Below are 20111 nucleotides of genomic sequence, written 5' to 3'. Positions count from 1 at the left end.
CTACATTTGGGTTTCTTCTTCAACAGATTATTTCCTTAGCTGTACAGAGACCCACTCATCAACTGCTGGCCTTAATTCCTGGATATACTGGAATAACAAATCCTTTCTTTACACCTGTAATTTAGAGGGTAATTGCCTGTGTTCTCTTCCAGTAGGCTTAGCGTTTCAGGTTAAAATTGAACTCTTTGATCTACTTGGAGACAATTTTTTGTGCAGGATGACAGATATTTTTCCCAGTTACATGTATATATACATATGCATATTTTCCCAGTTACAAATTTCCAGTTACATGTGTATATATAAACCTGGAATGGCAGTCCCTCCAACATTACTGTTTTTTTGCTCAGGATTGCTTTGGTCTTCCCTGGTTTTAATGAATTTTAGGATTCTTTTCGTACTGCTGAGAAGAATGTTGGCAGGTATTTTGACTGGGATTTCATTAGACCTGTAAATATAAGGTAGGACGCAAAACAAACCATTTCAAATTCAGAAAAAGAATTCCTTGCATTTTACCAGATTGTCAGGTAATAAAACTTAAAATTGACAGCAAAAGTTCTCTGCAGAACTTGCTCTTCTCTGTGCACATACCCCCTTTCTCTCTCCCTCCTCTATTTCCCCTTCCCCAGTGTGACTTCCCTGGACTTGGTTCATGGGGCTAGTAAATTCGCCCACCCAAGAGCAGCATCCTTGAATGTAAGAGCTGGTTCTTTGAGAAGTAAAATAGACTCTTAGCCCAACTTAACAAAACAAAGAGAGACATAGTTCAAATTAAGTGACTTAGGAAGAAACAAACATTACAACAGACACCAGAGAAATTCAGAATATTGTAAGAGAAGTTAAAAAACAAAAACCTTCTACTCCAATTCATTGGAAAAATCTAAAAGAAATGGATGAATTTCTAGGTTCAGACTACCAAAGTCAAGCCAAGAAGAGATCAAAACACTGAGCAGATCCACACAAATGAAACTGAAGGAGTACTAGAAAGCTTTCCAACTAAAAAGGCCCAGGGCCAGATGTATTCACAGCACAATCCTACCAGACTTACAAAGAAACTCTAGATTTAATTCTTAGTAATTAAAAAGGAAAGGAAGAGAACACTCCCAAGCCCATTCCACAAAGCCAGTACTACTCAAATATCAAGAACAGATAAAGACACAACAAAAGAACAAAATTACAGACGGATATCCCTGATGACTACAGATGCAAAACTCCTCAGTAAAATACAGTAAATGGAAAACTGGCATCATCAAAAAGATGATCCACTGTGCATTGGCTTTATTCCAGGAATGCATATTTAAGTCAATAAGTCATATAAATAGACTTATTCCCACTGCCTTTCAATATAGTGCTCAAAAAGCTAGCTGGGGCAGCAAGGCAATTAAAAGGATACAAATGGGAAGTCATTACTCCGCTGCAGACGCTGTACATAAGAGATCTCAAAATTATTCCAGAAAACTTGTAGGAACAGTTTCAGCAAAGTAGCAGGATACGAAATCAACTTAGAAAAAATATCTAGTAGCCGCCTTTCCGTGCACTAACAACTGTTGAGAAAGATCCTGAACACACTTAAGACACACACGGGCACATCCCACTTTCCAGTACCTTCAAACACGCATGGGAACACTTAATTTCCAGTACCTTCAAGCACAGTCACATATTTTGGAAGAAACCTAGCCAAGAAGGTGGAAAGACCTCTACAACGAACATTTAAAAAATTTTGAAGAAAGATCAAGAAAGACATCTCATAGTCACAGAACAGCAGAACTAATATTGTGAAAATGAACAAACACTCTACTAGTGACGTTCTTGAATATAGTGGGAAAATTTGTAAGCAAGTTGTCAGGACTGTATACTGATCTTCACAAGGAAATGGGTGGGCATCACAGATAAACAGTTCCTATCTATTTTGATAACTGAAGTTCTAGAAACTGCCAATACCAGTCAGACTTGTATTGTCAGCAGCCCTTCATTTCTTAGTTGTATAGATGACCCAAGGATTGTTTCATGTAAAACCAGAAATGCTAAACAATCCATCTAACTTTGATTGGCCTGAAGGTCAGCCCCCCCTCCCCCAGCAGCATCTATAATTTGGGCTCCTGACATGATGCTGTCATGGTTTGAATGCGTTTGTTGGCTTATGTGTTTGAATGTGTGGTCCCCAGCTAGTGGAACAGTTTGAGAAGGACCAGAAGGTGTAGACTTGTAGTAGTGTCACTGGGAGTGGGTTTTGAGGTTTCACCCCCCCATGCCAGCCCCAGTCTCTGCATGCTGCCTGTAGATCAGGATTTAATACTCTCAGCTACTGGCCGAGTGCCATGCCTGTCTGCTCCCAGCCATGACCAGGGATTAACCCTCTGAAACAGGCAGCAAGCCCCAATTAAATGCTTTCTTTTGACCGCATCATGGTCTCTCTTCATGGCAATAGACCAGTAAGACAGATGCTTAGATCAGGCAATGTGTCCTTGGTTCCCATCCAAGCGCCCATACCTCACACTACAGGATGTGAATGGCTGTGAAACTCAGCGTGAGAAAGTGTGATCAAATGCTGGCATGTACCTGACAACTCCATTGCAGCTGCTAGGCATCAACTGTACAGAGCTTGAGTATTCCCGGCTCTGAATTCGGAAGGCTGTATGTAGTTCATGGTCACCATAAAGATAAATACTGTGAAAAGAGAAAAAACCAACCAGACAAACAAACCTGGTGCTATTCCTTTCCCAGCATGTGTGTGCTTCCTCTAGGATAACCAGTGCTTGGAGGCAGCAGGATACTTGAGACTTGAGTGAACCCCGAGGACAGCGTTATAGTTTTAGTAATGTCAGAATGACAATGCTAGGGAAAACTGCAAACGAGTAAATGTAGGGGAAGTTGTGTAAGGACTCAGGAAAACTTCCTTCAAAGATTTCAAAGGAATATCCTGAATTATCCATCAATGTGAGTGTAGGCCTATTTTTTCTTATCTGTTAAGTAGTCATAAAAACACATAGGGAGTGCGCAAGGGTTAAGTGAAACAATTATGGCATGTGAGTCCTTTCTGGGTGCTCACGTCATCTTGCCACTGGCACAAGAACTCTCTTCCCTCATTCTAAACACAATTGAAGTGCATGTGGAGGTTTGAATGGGAATGGACCCTGTAGTCTCATATATTTGAATGCTTGGTCTTGGTTTCGGCTGGTGGAAAGGTTTGGGAAGGACTTGGAGGCACACCTATTGGTAGTGTGTCACTGGAGATAGGCTTTGAGGTTTCAGAAGTCCACACCATTCCCAGGTAGCTCTCTTCGAACCCACACAGAAGCCTTGCACTTGTGAATCAGCTGTCTTACACTCAGCTACTACTCCAGCACCATGTCTGCCTGCCTGCTGCCATGCTTCCTGCCATGATGGTCATGGACTATCTCTGAAACTGAAGTCAAGCTCCCAGTTAAATGCTTTCTTTTGCCAGGCGTGGTGGCGCACGCCTTTAATCCCAGCACTTGGGAGGCAAGTGCTCTGCAGGCAGATTTCTGAGTTCGAGGCCAGCCTGGTCTACAGAGTGAGTTCCAGGACAGCCAGGGCTACACAGAGAAACCCTGTCTCAGAAAGACAAAAAACAAACAAACAAACAAACAAACAAACACCCCCAGAATGCTTTCTTTTATGTTACTTAACCCTTCACAGCAATAGGACAGTAACAGAGAGAAAGTGGTATATCAATAACACACGTTAACTCAAAAGAAAAAGGGTTTATTCTGATATAGAAAACAAAAAATTTAATATATAATGACAGATTTTTTTGAAAGAAGAGATAAAATGGTAGGAGTTCTGTTTAGAAAAATAATCTCAGGCATCTACTAAGCACATGTAATTCCTCACAGGCAATAGCTCACAAAGGTCTGACCTCTGCACTTAAATTCTCTTTTCTTTTGAATAAACTGATACACCAAGTGACAGTATAGCCGAGAACAAGTCTTGTAGGAACTTAGCATCCGCTTTTTGTTTTTTGCTTGTTTGTTTTGGTTCTGTAATGTCTGTCTTAGAAAAGCACATTTCAGATCACTGCAGCAACATGGAAACAAAACAGTTGATTTTAGCAGTTTAGAAGCCATGAGTCTGGGTGCCTGGACCCTCGCCGAGACCCGGGGAGTATCTTGCTCTCCTTGTGTGGATACTCCGCACATAACTGAGAGACAGGCACAGGCCAAGGAAGCAATCCTTAACCAAGGCCACCTCTGCTCAGTAAACAGTTCCCCAAAGGAAAGAAAAACACTATTTGACAGCATGAATTCTGGACAAAGGCCAATGCTGAGATGCATTCTCCATCTGGCATTCATGAAGTCAGGACAGTTCTGCGTCTTACCAGCAGGTGACGCTAGACCATAAGGGCAGCAGCTGGGGCACTCGACCTGGAAGATGAAGACACTTTAAAGCTTTATTTACATGGAGGAGTCACTTGGTCAGTTTGTCCTCAGTTAATCAATTGGATATTCTCTCCCAACACTGTATCCAAACAGAAAGCACAATTCATATAAAATTTAACTGGGTCAGACATTGATACACCTCTAAGGCTAAAGAAAAGTGATCTGTCAAAACTATTAAGTTCCACGGTGACTTGTAGTTAAGATGTTTCCTGCCATTGATCACTATTCTAGGAACAGGCACTGACATGCTCGAATCTTCTCTTATAAAAATAACTAGCTATTTCAAAAGCAAAGCTAACATGCACATTCACCCCACGGCTGTGGGCCTTCAGAGGTACGAGACTCATTTCTACTGAAGACGCCTTAAAACCGCACTAGTCAGCCAACCCAGAGGAAACACGGATGGAACAGTTGGCTTTTAATCCCACGTGCTACCACTGGCCTCACCTTCTAGCCAGCAGAGTTGCTTGGTTCCTAAATCCACTTGAGCTGACAGCAGTGACTGCCTGACTGTCACGGCTAGGGCAGCTCCGCAGATGCAGAGCGTTGTAATCCCAGCGGGTCTTGTGTATAGTTCAGAGGGCTTTCTAAGCTGGTTGTAAACAGTGTGGAAACAGACTCCCTGTGATGGAGCCCAGCCATTGCTCTGTCACAGCCACACGGGGTCAGTGGATAGTTTTACATGAACTGGTTAAAAACATGAATTTTACTGTTTTTAAAAAGTTATCTATAAAGCTTCATTTTAAAAACAAGTATTTTAAAAAATGTTAAAAATACTCTCTGCACTTTTGTGTTGTGTTTCACTCCACAAAGGTTCTGGACAGGCACTGAGGCCTGGCCCAGATAATTTGCAGTTGTGCATATTTTAAGTTTGTGGAAAAACCCTATAAAAATAGTATTCTTGTTTAAAAGTTTAAATAAAGAATACGGTTGTAGGAATGATGATGAAAAAGAAAAAGATGAAGTATACAATTATTTTTCTTATTTTAAAATTGACATAAAAATGGAAAGCGCTTCTCTTTGGAGTCACTATATATCTAACAGTACTACATGCTATTTAATATTTGCCACTCATGGGTCTTGGTAACACACAGTCTGTCTGGGACTCTAGCCTGCCCAAGTGGCTTGAGCCCTAGAGTGTAATGGCTGGCCCATGTTCCTCCACCCCTCCTTGGGGGAGGACCAGGCTGTGTCGGGGATCTGGCTTCAGAGAGCTGAGAAATCTGTGGATGCTGCCGTTGCTCTCCCTCCCAGAGCTATGCAGGCTCATGTCCCCTCTGTGCAGCCTGTGAGCAAGGCTGGTGCCATTGGCCCTGGAGAGGCTGCCTGGAGGTACAGCCTGCGTCTTGGGAATGTGTTGAGGTTCTAGAGCCCCTTCAATGACAATGTCGGCTTCCTCGTCACTCTCCACATCCTCAGAATTCTGCAGGACATGGGCACCTGGCAGGCTGTGGTGACTGGTGGTGCTGTCTGTGGAATGCACAGAGCTGCCGGACGTGCGGCTGCTGCGGACCACATTGTTCCTTTGGTTGGCCGGCTTGACAGTGACAATGAGGTTGTGGCTGTTGGCTATCATCATGTCTGTGACTTGATCCAATGTCTTTCCAGCTACCTCAATCCCATTCACCTCCAGGACTTCATCATTCACAGCCAGTAGCCCAGTGCTCTCTGCAAGGCCCCCGGGCACCATTCGAGAAATGAAGATACCTGGTACCTTTTCTAGCCCATGGGGCGTCACCCGCACGCTGGTGCCATCTCGAATGTAGAAGCCCAGTGGCTTCTCACAGCCGTGTCTGTAGAGCCTCACTCGGCGGTGCGTCTCTGGGAGGATGTCCACATCGATGATGGATGACACTGGGCGGAAGTCATGCGGCATGCTGATGTTGAGGTGGGGACGCCGACGCAGACCCTCATCCCTCAGGGTCACCAGCACCTTTTTCTTCCGTGACAGAGTGCCTGCTCCGAAGCTGTAATGGTCTGCCTCTTCTGAAACAGTCCAGAGAGAGTAACGTGAGAGGTGTATGTCATACACGGGCAGAAAAGAACTCTGCTGTCCCTGTGATGCCAAGAAGCCTGTGCCTGCTGTCCCCAGAAAGGCCAGCTTTCTGTTACCTGCCTTGCATCTGCCACCGCAAGTCTGAATCCTGGAAGAACTACTATATCTGACACTTGACGTACAGAAAACACTGGGGTGACTCGGGGTTACCCACTTCCCAGATGTATCACCAAACTGGCCCACAGGTAAGGAAACAAAAGGACTCAGAGGGTAGGAGGCGGAACGTAGAGCCTGCACTGAAGAGAAACAGAACAGGAACAAAGGGTTAAACATCCGAAGGCTGGCCAAACAGAAACCATGGGTTCAGGCACAGCAGGGCCTGGCTGCAGGATACTTCTGCAAGACAGACGGCTGGACTAGGGGCTTCTTAAGCATATCCAACCACGTCCCTAGAGGACCACTGTTACCCTGTCTCGTCTTCCAGGTCAGAGGCCGAGCTCTGTCTCGGGCTAATTCCTAAGAAGACACTCTCCACTCTTTCCTGTGTAAGCACTTAGGCCTGAGTTTCTTAGGGAATCAAGTTTTTGTTTTGTTTTTTTTTGCTAATTTCTGGTCAGTGGCTGATGAGGTGTGACTTAGCACCTTGTACCAGTAGGGTGACAGGCCACTGCAAGATAAGACAGGTTTAGATGAATTAATTGGATGAGGGTATGCTGAATAGGCTGGTCAAGTCAAAAGCGCAGCTTTAAGAAAGCAAAAGGGAGCAGACTGGTGTTTGGAAATGCTGAAGAGAGCATCTCAGGTTAGAAAAACATAACTACTTTTTTTTTTTAATATTAAGCCTTTTATTTTTGACATGTGAGGCTATATAAAAAAGCACATCTGGACTCTGATCAAAGGCCTCGATCCCCACAGCTCACCTTCCGGGGTTACACAAGTGTCTATGTTCTGCATACTGGTCCTGTGGCATCTGCGCCTCATGGTGGCCTCCTCTGCATGGACTTGGGGTGGTATGATGCCCTCCTTTGCCAACAAAAACGCCACTGGAAAACTGTTTGTCTTTCCAGCGCCCCTGTGTTCAAAGGCTGACCATTTCTTAGACCCATGCCATTATAAGCAGGACCTTGAGCGGTGGCCCCCAATGGTCTTTCAACAGCCCTGATGTTTGTATTGGCCTCTTTCACTTGCCTGACTGTGAAGACAAAAGGCTGATGGAATACAAAGAACCAGGCCACGGGCAGGGACGGCTGGACAGGAGAAATGAATGAGGCCGAACTGGAAACAGCCAGAGAGCTGGCAAGACAGTGCTCGCAACACCTAGGGAAACGTCATCTTTCATCTTGGAAGAAGGCTAGTGGGAAAGTCCAAAAGCTTGACCAGAGAAGAAACTCGAAACCCAGAGGGTTAGTGCGAGGGGCAGGGCCAAAGAGGTTGCAGAGCCCAGCAAAGAGAAGTTCCGCTGCGGCTAAGACCTTTCTCAGGCAGGTATCCCCATCAGGTAGTGTCCTGACGGCCTCATGCAAGAAGCAGCACTTGCCTGCTAAGTTCAGGGCTGGGAAGAAAAGGGTCCTGCTACGGTCACATACTAGTTGGCAACAAGAATGGTGGCATCTTTATGCTTAAGCCTCAGAACGACTTCTCCATTGCTCTCCGCAGATTCACGTCTGAAGCTAGACACACGGCCAGCCCTGTGGTTAGCACACGGATCGCTGTGCTCAGCGTCCTCCCGGGAGACCCTGGTATGTTCACTGAGCCAGAACCTGGGGTGGGTTTCTGGAAGCAGCCAAGCAATGGTTTGCAGTGTGTGACTCAACCCTGTGCCTCAGCTTAGTCCCTCTGCATAGAACACACCAGAAGCCCATCACAAGTCCCACAGACACCAGATCACCTGACACCACACTGAGGCCGCATCTGCCAAGCAGCAGCAGCCGTGGAAGCCAAGAGGATGAGACCTGAGATGTGGGTGCGAGGTGGGAACATGCAGGGTGAGCGGGAGGCTGGAGACTTAGGTAAAGCTGGTCCTCAGCCCCACAGCTCCACGCGGTCAGGCTTGCTGAAACACATGGGAAGTGATCATGAGCCTGTGTTCTAAATTCTTACCAAGAAATCAGATGGGTAGGTTTTATCTGTCTTCTGAAAAAATATCTGTTAAAGGTGGGATTTTTGGCTCTCCTGAGAAGTGGGGCCTGGGGCACAATGCATTCCTTCTTATGTTAGAGAGCCTGTAATTGTAAGCAGTAAGACTCAACAAGCCAGGCTGCCTAACTTGCCTTTTACGGTGTTGGCTAGCCCCCAGTGCCTAGCCCTTGTTCCTCTGGCCCTGACCCATGTTTATTTAACATCAGGAGGGGTTGCAGCGGAGCTGAAGGGTTTGGCAAGGCAGCTTTTCCCATCAGTGTCCTTCGTGTTGACCAACAGAACCCTCTCACTTTCTAGCATAAGACACTGGTCCACAGAAACAGAAAGGGGGAACAAGCGGGACATTGGAAACTTACGGAGCCATGCTCCACTGCAGGTCCTCTGTTGCAGTTCCCAAGATATCATGTGTGTAATGTGTGTGCCAAATACATATGAAGGGTGAGGCCAGGGCACAGCTCTGATCATAACATCTGATGAGGTCAGGTACATCCAGGGTGGTATGGCGGCTCAAGATCACACATCTCAGGGCAGAGGCTTAGAGCTGGGGCTGCCCCAGGAGCCCTGGGCAGAGGCTCTTCCAAGGGTGGAGCAGATGCCCCCATGGCTCCCGGGTTTATCCACACTGACCTCCCTGAGGCCAGCTCTGTGGATGGTGGCTTGTCTCGCATGCTCTCATGATACCGCTTGTGGGGAATGTGACTACACAGGACGTGTGCCCCAGCAGAATGACCGGGGCTCATGGAGCAGCACTTGCGCTCTCCCTATGTAGTACTTTTTACTGGGTGACCAAGATGGCAGACCAGCTAACAAGTTCTCTAGTTCAGGTCTAGGACCAATGAGTGAGGAGGGGCTATGCTCCAGCTTAGAGCATCATCCTGAGACCCATGGAATTGGAAAGCCAGAGACTATGTCTATCTCTGACAAGTGGTTGTCTTAGGAAAGTGCATGCTGGATTCTAGACAGGAAATAAGAGTGACGTGTTGGGGGGTGGAGGAAACAGGCAGATAGATGCAACATGAGATGAAAGCGTACTTTCTGAAGTCTCGGGAAATGGGTCCATTGTAGACTAACCTGGACTGCCTTTCCCCACAGCAAGGTGAGCTGCAGCCCATAGACTTGCACGCAGGATTTTCAGACAGTAATGTGTTTCTATGTCTTGTTAAATATAAACCATCACACATGGATTTTGTTTATAAAAAAAAATCCCAAACTCTCCTAAAAGCAAAAATTGTTCTAAAAATGCCCCATTCCTAAAATTCCAACCTTGGCTTTTGAAATAAATAACCTTTTAAAAGAGCAAAACGGTCACAGCTTCTTCCCCAAGCAATATGCTAAACTCTATTTTCTAAGAGTGAGCAATGAAAAGAATTTCATTTTTTGAGCTGAATATATCTCTTCTTTCTTTCTTTCTTTCTTTCTTTCTTTCTTTCTTTCTTTCTTTCTTCCTTCCTTCCTTCCTTTCTCTCTCTCTCTCTCTCTCTCTCTCTCTCTCTCTCTCTCCTTCCTTCCTTCCTTCCTTCCTTCCTTCCTTCCTTCCTTCCTTCCTTCCTTCCCTCCCTCCCTCCCTCCCTCCCTCCCTTCTAACTTCTGTTTCAAGATGTTCAATAAGGCGACAGGGAAGAAAATGGAAGTTTAACCCTGTAAACCTCTGGTGCACACACATCTTTAAAAAGATTTTACAAGAGATGCTTTGTTACAGACAATCTTTTACAGCATGTATGTATTTGGCATGGTGAAACTGTCCCTAACCTTGAGCCAAGCCTTTTCTTGGTGAGGAGGACTCTGCCTCCTTCAGAGGTTCTGTGGGGCTGTGCTCCCGGACCAAGCCTGTTTCCTGAACTTTGGCAAAGGACAAGAACACAGATGTGCCATCCTTGTGTGCTGGTTTCTTCTAGGAATGCAGGTGTTTGCTCTTGAGCCTGGGCAAACCTACAGGTTGGTATGAAGCTGGGTCTGCTATGCATAAAGGACCCTTTTAATTTTCCACTAGGTATTTTGGATGGAGATTGGAACAGGCATCAAAGTCTACTTTAAATTATTGCTGTGTATCATGGCTACAGACAGAAACCTCAAGAGAAGGTGACTCACCCATGCCATGTCTAATATCAGATGGTAGTGAGGTCCCAGCTCTGGCAATGAGCCACCCACAGCCTGCACTCTGAAACCCGGTTAGCCAGCCCGTGGCAGCGTGGCCGCCCCAGGCAGCCTTCTTCTCCCCGAGTAGCTGCTGAGGATTACACTACCTTTTGGCTCACAGGAGACTCACCTGACCACCTCAGCCTCCACTGCCCTGGGACTCTTGGCTTCATCAGACAGAAAAATGTCTGGAATCACCAATCATCCCGTCCTAGACCCTGGAGCACCTGCATGTTGGAACAGGATGTTTCTAAGCCATGGGGAGCTTCAGGCCAGGACCCAGGCTCTGGAGCTGCTGCCTTGGCCTCACCATGTTGAGCAGGACCATCTGCTCCATGACCTCTGCTCTCAGCAGAGGTCCATGCTCACAGGGTCACGTACTTCTGGGATGCTTTCCAACGCTTCTTTGCTGTGGACAGTCGTATCGCTGGCATTCCCATTCCCAGAGAACAGAAACAGAAGAACATAGTTTCTCATCATCCATCAGGTAGTGTCCAGGCAGGTACAGTGTGATCTCTACACATCCTGGGGACCTTCCCTCTGAACAGTGCATGACATCAGCTCCGCCCTTTGTTTATTCTGCTAAAACTCCCAGAGAGCGGCAGCCTGAACATGTGTCTGCATGTCCACGGGACTGTGAATACCAGCAATCCACGCTGAAGAACAAGCAAAGGAAGGGGCTTCGTGCCCTTTTATAGGAGCTCTGAGCACAGATATTCAATCGAGATGACCTTGCAGGTGGGGCAGAGTGACAGCTATGTCAAGGCCTGTACACAATGAGTGTGTGTGAGCATGCTGGTGGACGCCCAGCACAGAACAGACTGATGGGGGCTTTTGCCATATGATGGCACTATAGACAGAACTGTCTGACTGTCACTTTAACCAGAGGTACTAAAGAAGCAGGTGTGGGGACATCCTGGGGAAGAGGGCGAGGATACCTGTCTCACCTGTCCTGCCTAATGCTCTTGGCTCATAAGAATCTTGCTTCCTGGGCCCATAAGGCATTCATGATAGCCCTTGCTTGTCCAAGTGGCAGCTGTTTTAGATGGCATAGTGAATTTTAATTTAAGTTAAAGACCTTCGAGGCAGGGTCTTACTCTGTAGCCATGGCTGGCCTTGAATTCACAGAGTTCACCTATCTCTGCCTCTGAGTGCTAAGATTAAAGGTGTGTGCAACCAATATGCTCACCACTGTTTTTTCTAAGTGATGCACACACAGGGCCACATTACAACACTTGCTTCATCACAATATGGGATAAAAGCACTGATCTATGTTGGTGTTCCTGTGTGTGTGTGTCACATAGTAGGTACTTTTTCATTAAATGCTTAGATTGGGAGTATTTGTTCAGTAAATGTTCCATTCTGAATTACTTTTAATGGCCAGATAATAGTCCACTGTATAGGATTCCCTGAATTTTTTTTAACCCACCCTGTTGTCAGACGTTTAGTTAAATTTCAGTTTGATCTAACAGAGATGATGAAACTCATATATATCACTGAGTTTGTCCTGAAGGTGAGTCCCTGTCAAAATCCCTCTGTGGATGGCACAAAATAACCCATCTCAACTATTGGAAGGTATGCTGGGCCCTACATGTCCTGATTCAACCACAGAAACAAGTTCAAGGAAACGCCATCAACGGTAGTGTTGGTCTGTAATTACTGTCAACCTGGTGTGTGCTTGTAGCACAGCAAGTGGCCTCAACACAGCGGTGGCAGCCTTCCATCGCTGCTCATGAGAAAAGGGCTGCTAGCTCAACAGGGAGCGATTTTTGAAAAACGTAAAGAATGGAAAGCAGAAAGACAGGACGTGCCTTTTGTTCTCCCAAGGACACCAGAATGGTGATGGGCTACTTGCAAGACTTGAGTTGCTTGGCCGGCATGCCTACACACGCACACCCCCCAGCCTCAACCTGTCTGTGGGCAGCCTGAGACCAGCCAGCTTCTCTACCCACATAACTCAAAGGCAGACATGGGAAACACCTTAGAGAAGCCACACCACCGCACACAGGACAAGCTGGTGCAGGATCTGATTTCTAACAACAGAAAGAGACATCAATATTTTTAATGCCTGTCACAAAGGTTGAAAAGCTAAATGTGCTGTGCATTAAGAAGGAAGCCCTGGACTCCCCAGCAGTTTTATTTCCCTACGACTTTGTCTTGAAGCCTTAAGATTTCCTTCCTTCCTCTACTTTCAACCTCTAACCTCCAGGGCACCCCAAATGATATGAATGCGGACAAGTGCACTATGGAATTCCCTTGTATGGGGAGCCTCGAACACCAGCGATGGGGCAGGGCTTGAGAGCACCAGCGTACAGACTCTGTGATTTCAGGGCTGCATGCAGTATCACACTCAAGCCAAGGACTGTGTTCACCTATGCTCTCCAGGATGAGGAAGAATCAGTGAAATAGGTTGTGGGTTAGGGTTAGGGTGCCTACTGAACTTAATGTGGTCGATAGACATCCACCTATGGCTCTGCCGGACTCTGCCATCAAGCTCAGGGCTACATGTCTAACAGCGTATCTTATGAACTATCACTGTGGCTCCTTCCCCAAGGCTGTTTCTAGTCAAACAGGAAGGGTTTCAAGGAGCAGCCTGCTATGTACTGTGGTTCACACCTGTAACCCTAGCCACTGAGGGGCTGAGACAGAAGATCAAGAATCGGAGGCTGGCCTGAGCTACACAGAGGAACACTGTATTAAAAAAACAAAACAAAACAAAAGAAAGCAACACAGACACAAAAGTCACTCAATGCCAGGAGGGAATGCAGACTAGGAGGGAATGGCGGCTTCATGAGCACCTTCCAGTTGAGTGCTGGTGGCTCACAGGCTGCAAACACTGGGACTGGCTGACCCGGTACCTCGGGTGCCCGCTCATCCTGATAACTGCTCATTCGAAGATCCTCTCTCCACCTGGGTTCATCTGTCCTGCTCTGATTAGGTACCTGGGCTTCTCCTGAAGCTGGGCGGTTTTGCTCAGCCCTCCTCCACAGGATCGTGAGAACAGGAGGCCATACTCAGGGCACCTGTGTCTCAATCCTCCTGTTTCCTTGGAAAGGAGGCTCAACCATGCTGTGCACTGTGTGATGCTAAGTACCAGAAGGCAGGCTGTGGTAAGGAAGGTCTCCCCTGCCTCAGTGTCATAGCAGTATGTGCTGACAGGTTCCTTAGGGTCCCGATGACACTACAGCAGAGGACACTAACCCATTTAGAGTCAGGATCGGAACCTCCTAGTTGACAGGGAATTAACTGGTGCAGTCTGACAAGGCAGGCAGGATCTCACCAGATTGGAGGCTGTGTGCACGGGTGTGTGAAGTCAGGTGCCCCTGTGGGGTCTCTTGTAGTGGCCCTTCTTTGAGTTCTTGGGGAAACCACTGTTTCCCCATGAGGGAGGTGTGGCCCTCCTAAGCTGTGCTGTCCCAGGGTAGGAAGGCTTTCCCTCATAGCATTCGGTCAGCCTCTGCTTCTCAGATGACAAAATTTGTTTATCACAGAGGTAACTTCTGTGTCACTGTTTGTGGTCACCTCTTCTTTTTCTGTTCCCTATAAGCATATGGGCAGGTGGGCAGGTGGGCAGGGAGCACAAGGCTCTAAGACACACCCAGCTGCTCCCAGGGGCTAAGCAGTACATGGAATCCAGAAAGAAGAGTGTCAGCCAAGGGAAGGTCAGCCAAGCAGGAAGAGGCAAGCACACGGCACCAGGATCCATCCTGGGAGAAAGACCCACAAAGTCACCAAGACTCCACTTTTAACTTGACTCAGGTTGTCCCGAAGTAAAAAGGCTTGAGATTTCAGGAGGTTGAGAACAGGGCACGCATGCAAAAGGCGCAAAAGGCGCTTTCTTTCAGCAACAGCCCCGAAGGACTTGGTTTCCACCCAAGTGGTCTTTTCTAGAGCTGTAAAGGAGTTCCTTCCTCTGACATTTTCTCTATGCAAAGAAAGGAACTCCAGCTTTCTTTAGTGATCTCTCTTCTGCACAGCAGGTCCATTTGTGTTCTTGCTTGGAAATGTTCCACCAACTGCTGCCTCCCCAGGATGAAGCAAGAATGGTCAGTCCTGTCCGGACACAAGAGGAACAACGGGAAAGGGACCTTCTAACAGCACAAGCATTTCCTATCAACTATTGGCCTGGCTTTTTGTTATTTCCCTCCATTAGAAATAATTCTCGTCTCAGGAATGGGAATGTGGTGAGGCACTTGCTGAGGTATACGGGGCAGCGCCCCAGCCCATGCAGGCGGCGGCAGATCATCTGTAGTCACTATCAAAAAAAAAAGTGAGTGCAGAAATAATGACCAAAGCTCTCCAGCACTGTCTCTGCACTCCTCGGCCAACCCTGGTGCTTCTTTTCCTTTCTGACAACTAGAGAATCCTCCATGAAGAACTCGTACCTTCTATCTCTCACACACTCTTTGTCTCTAGAGAGGCTGGCATGGTAAACATCTCTGTTCTTTATATAGAAGGTTTTCATGATCAAAATTGGGAGGAGACAGAAGGGCATCCACACGGGCTGGCAAGGCAATGAGACAGACCCTTTATCTACTGTCTGGGCATTAACTCCCATTTGCAATCTCTCCCTCCCTCCCTCCCTCCCTCCCTCCCTCCCTCCCTCCCTCCCTCCCTCCGTCCCTCCCTCTGTCCCTCCCTCCCTCTCCCTCTCCCCCTCCCTCTCTTTTGAGTTACAACCATTTTTAGAGTATATAATTTAGTGATTTTAGTATGCTGTGGAACCATGACCACTACCTATGACAGGATTTTTTTTTGAATCACCCCACAAGACACCTGTACAACTAATGTCCCCATCTTCTTGCCCCTGACAACCTCATTGGCTCTTTCAGGCATTTGCCTGCTCAGGACACTTCACGTGAACATGATCAGGTCACAGAGCTCTCTGCGTCTGGCTTCTTAGAGCCTCAGACTGTTTTCACGGCCCAGTGTTTCCTCAAGGTTCGTCCACCCCGTACAAGCTAACTTCCTTACATGGCTGAATTCTGTTCCCTCCTGCAGATTCACAGCATTAATCTATTCGCTCGGCCGTGGATAGTCACTTGGCTATTTCTACTGCTGCCTATTGTGAGCAGTGCTACAGCAAAAATATGCCTACACGCTTTATGGTCACTGGCAATCTCTGTGTGTGTGCATGTGTGTGTGTGTGTGCATTTGATGAAGGGGACCAGGCCTAGGGTCATCCGTGCACATCACGAAAGTGCTCTGCCACTGAGCTGCCTGCAGGTTAATGTTTGAAGGGACTTGGTAGGCTGTTCGCACGGTGGCTGCAACATTGATATGCTGCAAGGGGAGGGAGGGTTTAAGGGTATGTGGTCGCTTCTCTGTCTTCTTGACAGCCCTGGTTTGTGTCTGCTTGCTGATATCACAGTGGGCATGGAGTGGTTCTGATTTGCATTTCCTTCATGACCAGTGAAGCTGAACTTAAGGACCCAGGTGGCAATCTTTGGACAGATGCCCATTCGTTCGGATCTTTCGTTCCCTTTCCTTTGTTCTTTTTTATCACAATACGGGTTTTCTTTGCATGTCCTGGTCACAAGTCCCTTAGAAGGTGGAGGATTTGCAAATATTTTCTTTCCTTTTCTAAGATGTCTTTTTGTTTCCTCACTAGTGTCCTTTGGTATAAACCATAGGTAAAAACATAATTTTACATTTTGATGTTCAATGTACATTTCTTTTGGCAGTTTGTGTGTGTGTGTGTGTGTGTGTGTGTGTGTGTGTGAAATCATTTGCAGTGAACCAGCATTCACCTTCCTGCTTCCTATCTGTGGTTAAAGCATAGCCGACCAGCTCACATAACCCTGCTGCCGCAGTTAAAGCAGCTGCTACCAGCATGCCGTTCCCAACACAATAAACGGTCCTTTCAAATCATGAGCCAAAATCAATCCTTCCTCCTTTAAAAATATAAGGGATTTCCCAGATCCAAAGCTATGTCCTCATACATCTCTGAGTACCAAACACAGTGATTGTTGCCCTGGGTTATGGCTACAGAAGAGCAAGCATCACTGTGTGCTTCTCCATCAGCCTTAGAGAACTGGTTCCACTCCACCAAGTGCTAAGAGAAGGGGCATGGGGAGAAAATGAAAGGATCAATGTTAGAGTTCAAGGGCCACTGTGTACAGCCACCAGTGCCTCCAACTTTGCACAAATGTATTGCACATCAGGAATTGGGCTTAAAAACATCGACTCGGCAGGTAGGAAGATGGAAAGATACAGAACTACTAGGTAGGGACCATGGTTATGACTGGCACTAAAACAACCTGTTTGGAATGAGCCACAGCCATAGGGAAGAGCAGCTGTACCCCAGAGATGCTGACAATGCTTTCTCTGCAAAAGGAGGTAATCCCTGAGTTTTGGGGTGAGGGCTCTGGTGGGCTCCTGAAGCTCATGCCATGTGCACACGGAAGCCAGCGTGCTGTCAGAGTTCTCTGTGGATTCAAGGGTCCCAGGTAGGGAGCATGCACACTGCTGCATGTTCCCAGCCCCCAGGCCTCAGTGCACAAAGCCTTCCTCCTTGGTCAAGAGCCACTTTCTAGTGCCCTGGAGTTTGCTGGCCTGAGGAACTGTTTGCGATGTCTAAGCTGAGCTATGACAACCACGCCTTGAGACTGTTCTGCCTATGCTGCCTATAGGGCTTCTCCCAAACCCTAGGTCTGTACCTGGCACTTTATATATTGTACTTAAGCAAGGTCATGGCCAAGCCCTTTTCCAGCAAAGTTCCTAGAGGCCTGTGAGACTTGCCCATCCAGGTGCTCACTGTACTTGCAGAATTTGTGGCTGGCATCGTCTGGCAGAAGGGAAACTGAGGCTGGAGGCTGCAGTGTGACCTCAGGACCCAGTGTCTCTGCCTCTGACATAGGGTGACACAATGGTGAACAGGCTAGGCAGAATATCAAAACAGGAAAGATCCAGTAATCATATCCGTTATTGATAGTCTGGCGCTAACATTTTCCATTGTAATGGAAACTCTGGATCAGGGCTCTACCCTTGCAACTCCATTGAGCCTTAGTTTCTCTCCTGATGATCCCATAGTTGGTAGGGGCTTCTTGAGGGGCACAATTCAGTTGAGAACACCATAACTCTTATAACTGTTCTTATACGTATTGACTTCATGGCTCTCTTTGTCAGGACAGCGCCTGCTCTGCGGTGCTACAGGGATGTAGTACTACCAGTTTCTTCAGTCTCTCTGGGTGGGCACTGGGCGGCTAACAAATATCCCTGCCATCCTGGCCATAGAGAACACGCATGATCACCCAGCCCATGCCTTTGGGTGACTTGTTCACAGAAGCAGGATTGCTGCACGCTAACTGATTTGTGCTGTAGGCTCCCCACTGTATCCAGCGGGAGAGCCTACAGGCAGAATCTCTAAAACCAATATTCCCAAACACGCATCAGCCCCAGCACCGTGGGCACGAATACCTGCTGTCACCTGTTCAGTGTTTAGTGGGTCTAAGAGGCAGCTTTCAAAGGGGGAGAAGCTCTATGCCAAGGGTCTTCAATTAGGAATAACCACAGGGTGGGAGAGGAAAGAACTCCAGCCAGGATGTGGGCGGGACAGAGGATGAGACGGACAGGTTGGCTGCACAGCCAGGATGTGGGCGGGGCAGAGGATGAGATGTTTCTCCGTCTTCACCTGAAGACTGATGTACATGTCTAGTATTGTGCTTAAACTTAGAACACAGGCACTTCTCCATCTCAATTCAACTTAATTCTCAATGAACAACCTATACTGTACACTTTGTATTCTTTTTAAAATGAGAAACGAAATGCCGAGACAAGCACTTGATCTCGACTCTCGGCCCACCTGGTCATGGCCTCCACGGAGTCAGTGAGCGGGTGTGGACATCTGTGGGATTGGAAAGGTGAAAGCAAAAGCCAATCCCAGAGGGGCCTCTCCCACTGCTTGCCCAGACTCTCGTTCCCACACTGACATGCAAAGAATGAAGGCTGAAGAAGGTGGAGCCTCACCTGGGACCAGCAGCTGGGCTGAGTGGACACTCAGGATGAATTAATTGAACCCTGGGCCATGAGTGCAGAGCCTGGGTCACAGGCAGAACATTAGTCACTTATATAAGCGCTTCCTCACTAGCCCTGAAGATCAGGGCACACACATACAAACATGTATGTGCACACACGGGTGAACAGCTGTCAAGAGGGCAAAGTGATTTTCTTTTTTCGTTTGTTCAGTTTGACCAGATAGTTATGATTTGCCCCTACAAACAAACAAACAAACAAACACTCAAACCAAACCAAACCAACAACAACAACAACGACAACAAACAAACAACCAATGGCAAGTGAGCGAGTCCGGTCATTCTTGGAGACATGGACCATCTCCGAGTGAACCCTGGTGGTGGCACCTTTGGAAAAGGGAAACTATCCCTTATCGCTGTATTGGTTTCAATAAAATTTTCCCCAGCCAGCAGAGTCAACTCCAAGTCGCTGGGCAGACAGGGCCCATTTGCTCAATGATCCTTTGGTTTGGCTTCGCAAACTTGGTGCCTTTTACCCAATTTTAAGGGGCCTGTGCTCATGGCCATCTGGCCTGATGTGTCCCGTGTCACTGCCACTGCGTTCCCAACCCCCAGCGGCTCGTGCCAGTGCTTGTTCCTTTTGCCCTGTGAGAATGGCTGAAGGGCAACAACATGGGCTCCTCTACGGAAAGCAAAAGCTCCCCACACTATCCTGTCCTTTGGGGGACTGACATCCCACAAGGAAGTGGGGCAAGGTATATCTGGGAGGGCCCCAGGGAACTGCAGCTGCAGCCCCCCCCCCAACACACACAACTGCCCAGCCCAACCTCGTGGTCGTGGTCGACTTTACCAAGGCGATTTGTTAAGACACCTTCTGTAGCCCCAGGCTTCCCCAGAGATTGCCAGATGATGAGTCAGCCCATGGCCTGTGGATCACACAAGGACTGGGAGGGTGGAACCTCCCAGAGATCGCAGATGCTCAGGGCAGTGCTGGGAAACCTAAGGGTGGCTCCCCTTGTGACACACAGTGGTCAGCATAGCTGCGTGGTGGAGACAGATGGAGCCACCTCAGAGGTGACGAGAGGGTGAAGACAGAGTTAGGACAAGAGAAGGAAGTAGCTTCGGGTCTGCTTCAGTCTCCTCAAGTGTCTCTGCAGCTTTCCTTGTCACCTGTCCCTTCGGGGTTGAGCCAGAGGGCCACTCACTGCTCACTCTTCCCAGAAAGGAGTGCAGCAGTCCTAGGAGCTACTCGGGAAGCAGTGTCCTAAGAAGCAAAGAGAATGTGCTGGGGCCAGGGACTGAGAACTAGCTGAGAGGAGGAGGGAGAACCGGGCACAAAGCACCACGGGGAACTTGCTCTTCCTTCTGAGTCCTCCAGGAAGGCCAAGTACAGAGTACAGCCAGGCTCAGGTGGTCTGGTCCACAACACCCTTAAAGGAAGGGCCTAAGGCAGCCCTGACCAATACGAGC

General features: G+C 47.7%; 1 protein-coding gene across 2 annotated transcripts in view; it reads right to left on the bottom strand.

Moving 5' to 3' along the window:
* Positions 1-3712: 3712 nt before the first annotated feature.
* Positions 3713-20111, bottom strand: part of Pard6g (par-6 family cell polarity regulator gamma) — a 71873-nt gene continuing 55474 nt past the window's right edge. Inside the window, exons 3-4 of one of the 2 annotated variants that reach the window (XM_029472238.2) lie at positions 6112-6383; positions 3713-4382 (exon numbers count right to left, since the gene is read on the bottom strand). In XM_029472238.2, coding sequence (XP_029328098.1) covers positions 3849-4382; positions 6112-6383 — 806 coding nt within the window. In that variant the 3' untranslated portion in view covers positions 3713-3848. Of the gene's footprint in view, positions 6384-20111 lie in introns of both variants that reach the window. The other variant, XM_021150743.2, reaches the window with a different exon arrangement.

Source organism: Mus caroli, unplaced genomic scaffold (assembly GCF_978045245.1).
Source record: "Mus caroli unplaced genomic scaffold, Mus_caroli_1 scaffold_19, whole genome shotgun sequence".
NCBI lineage: Eukaryota > Metazoa > Chordata > Mammalia > Rodentia > Muridae > Mus > Mus caroli.
This window is presented reverse-complemented; position numbering and strand designations above follow the sequence as displayed.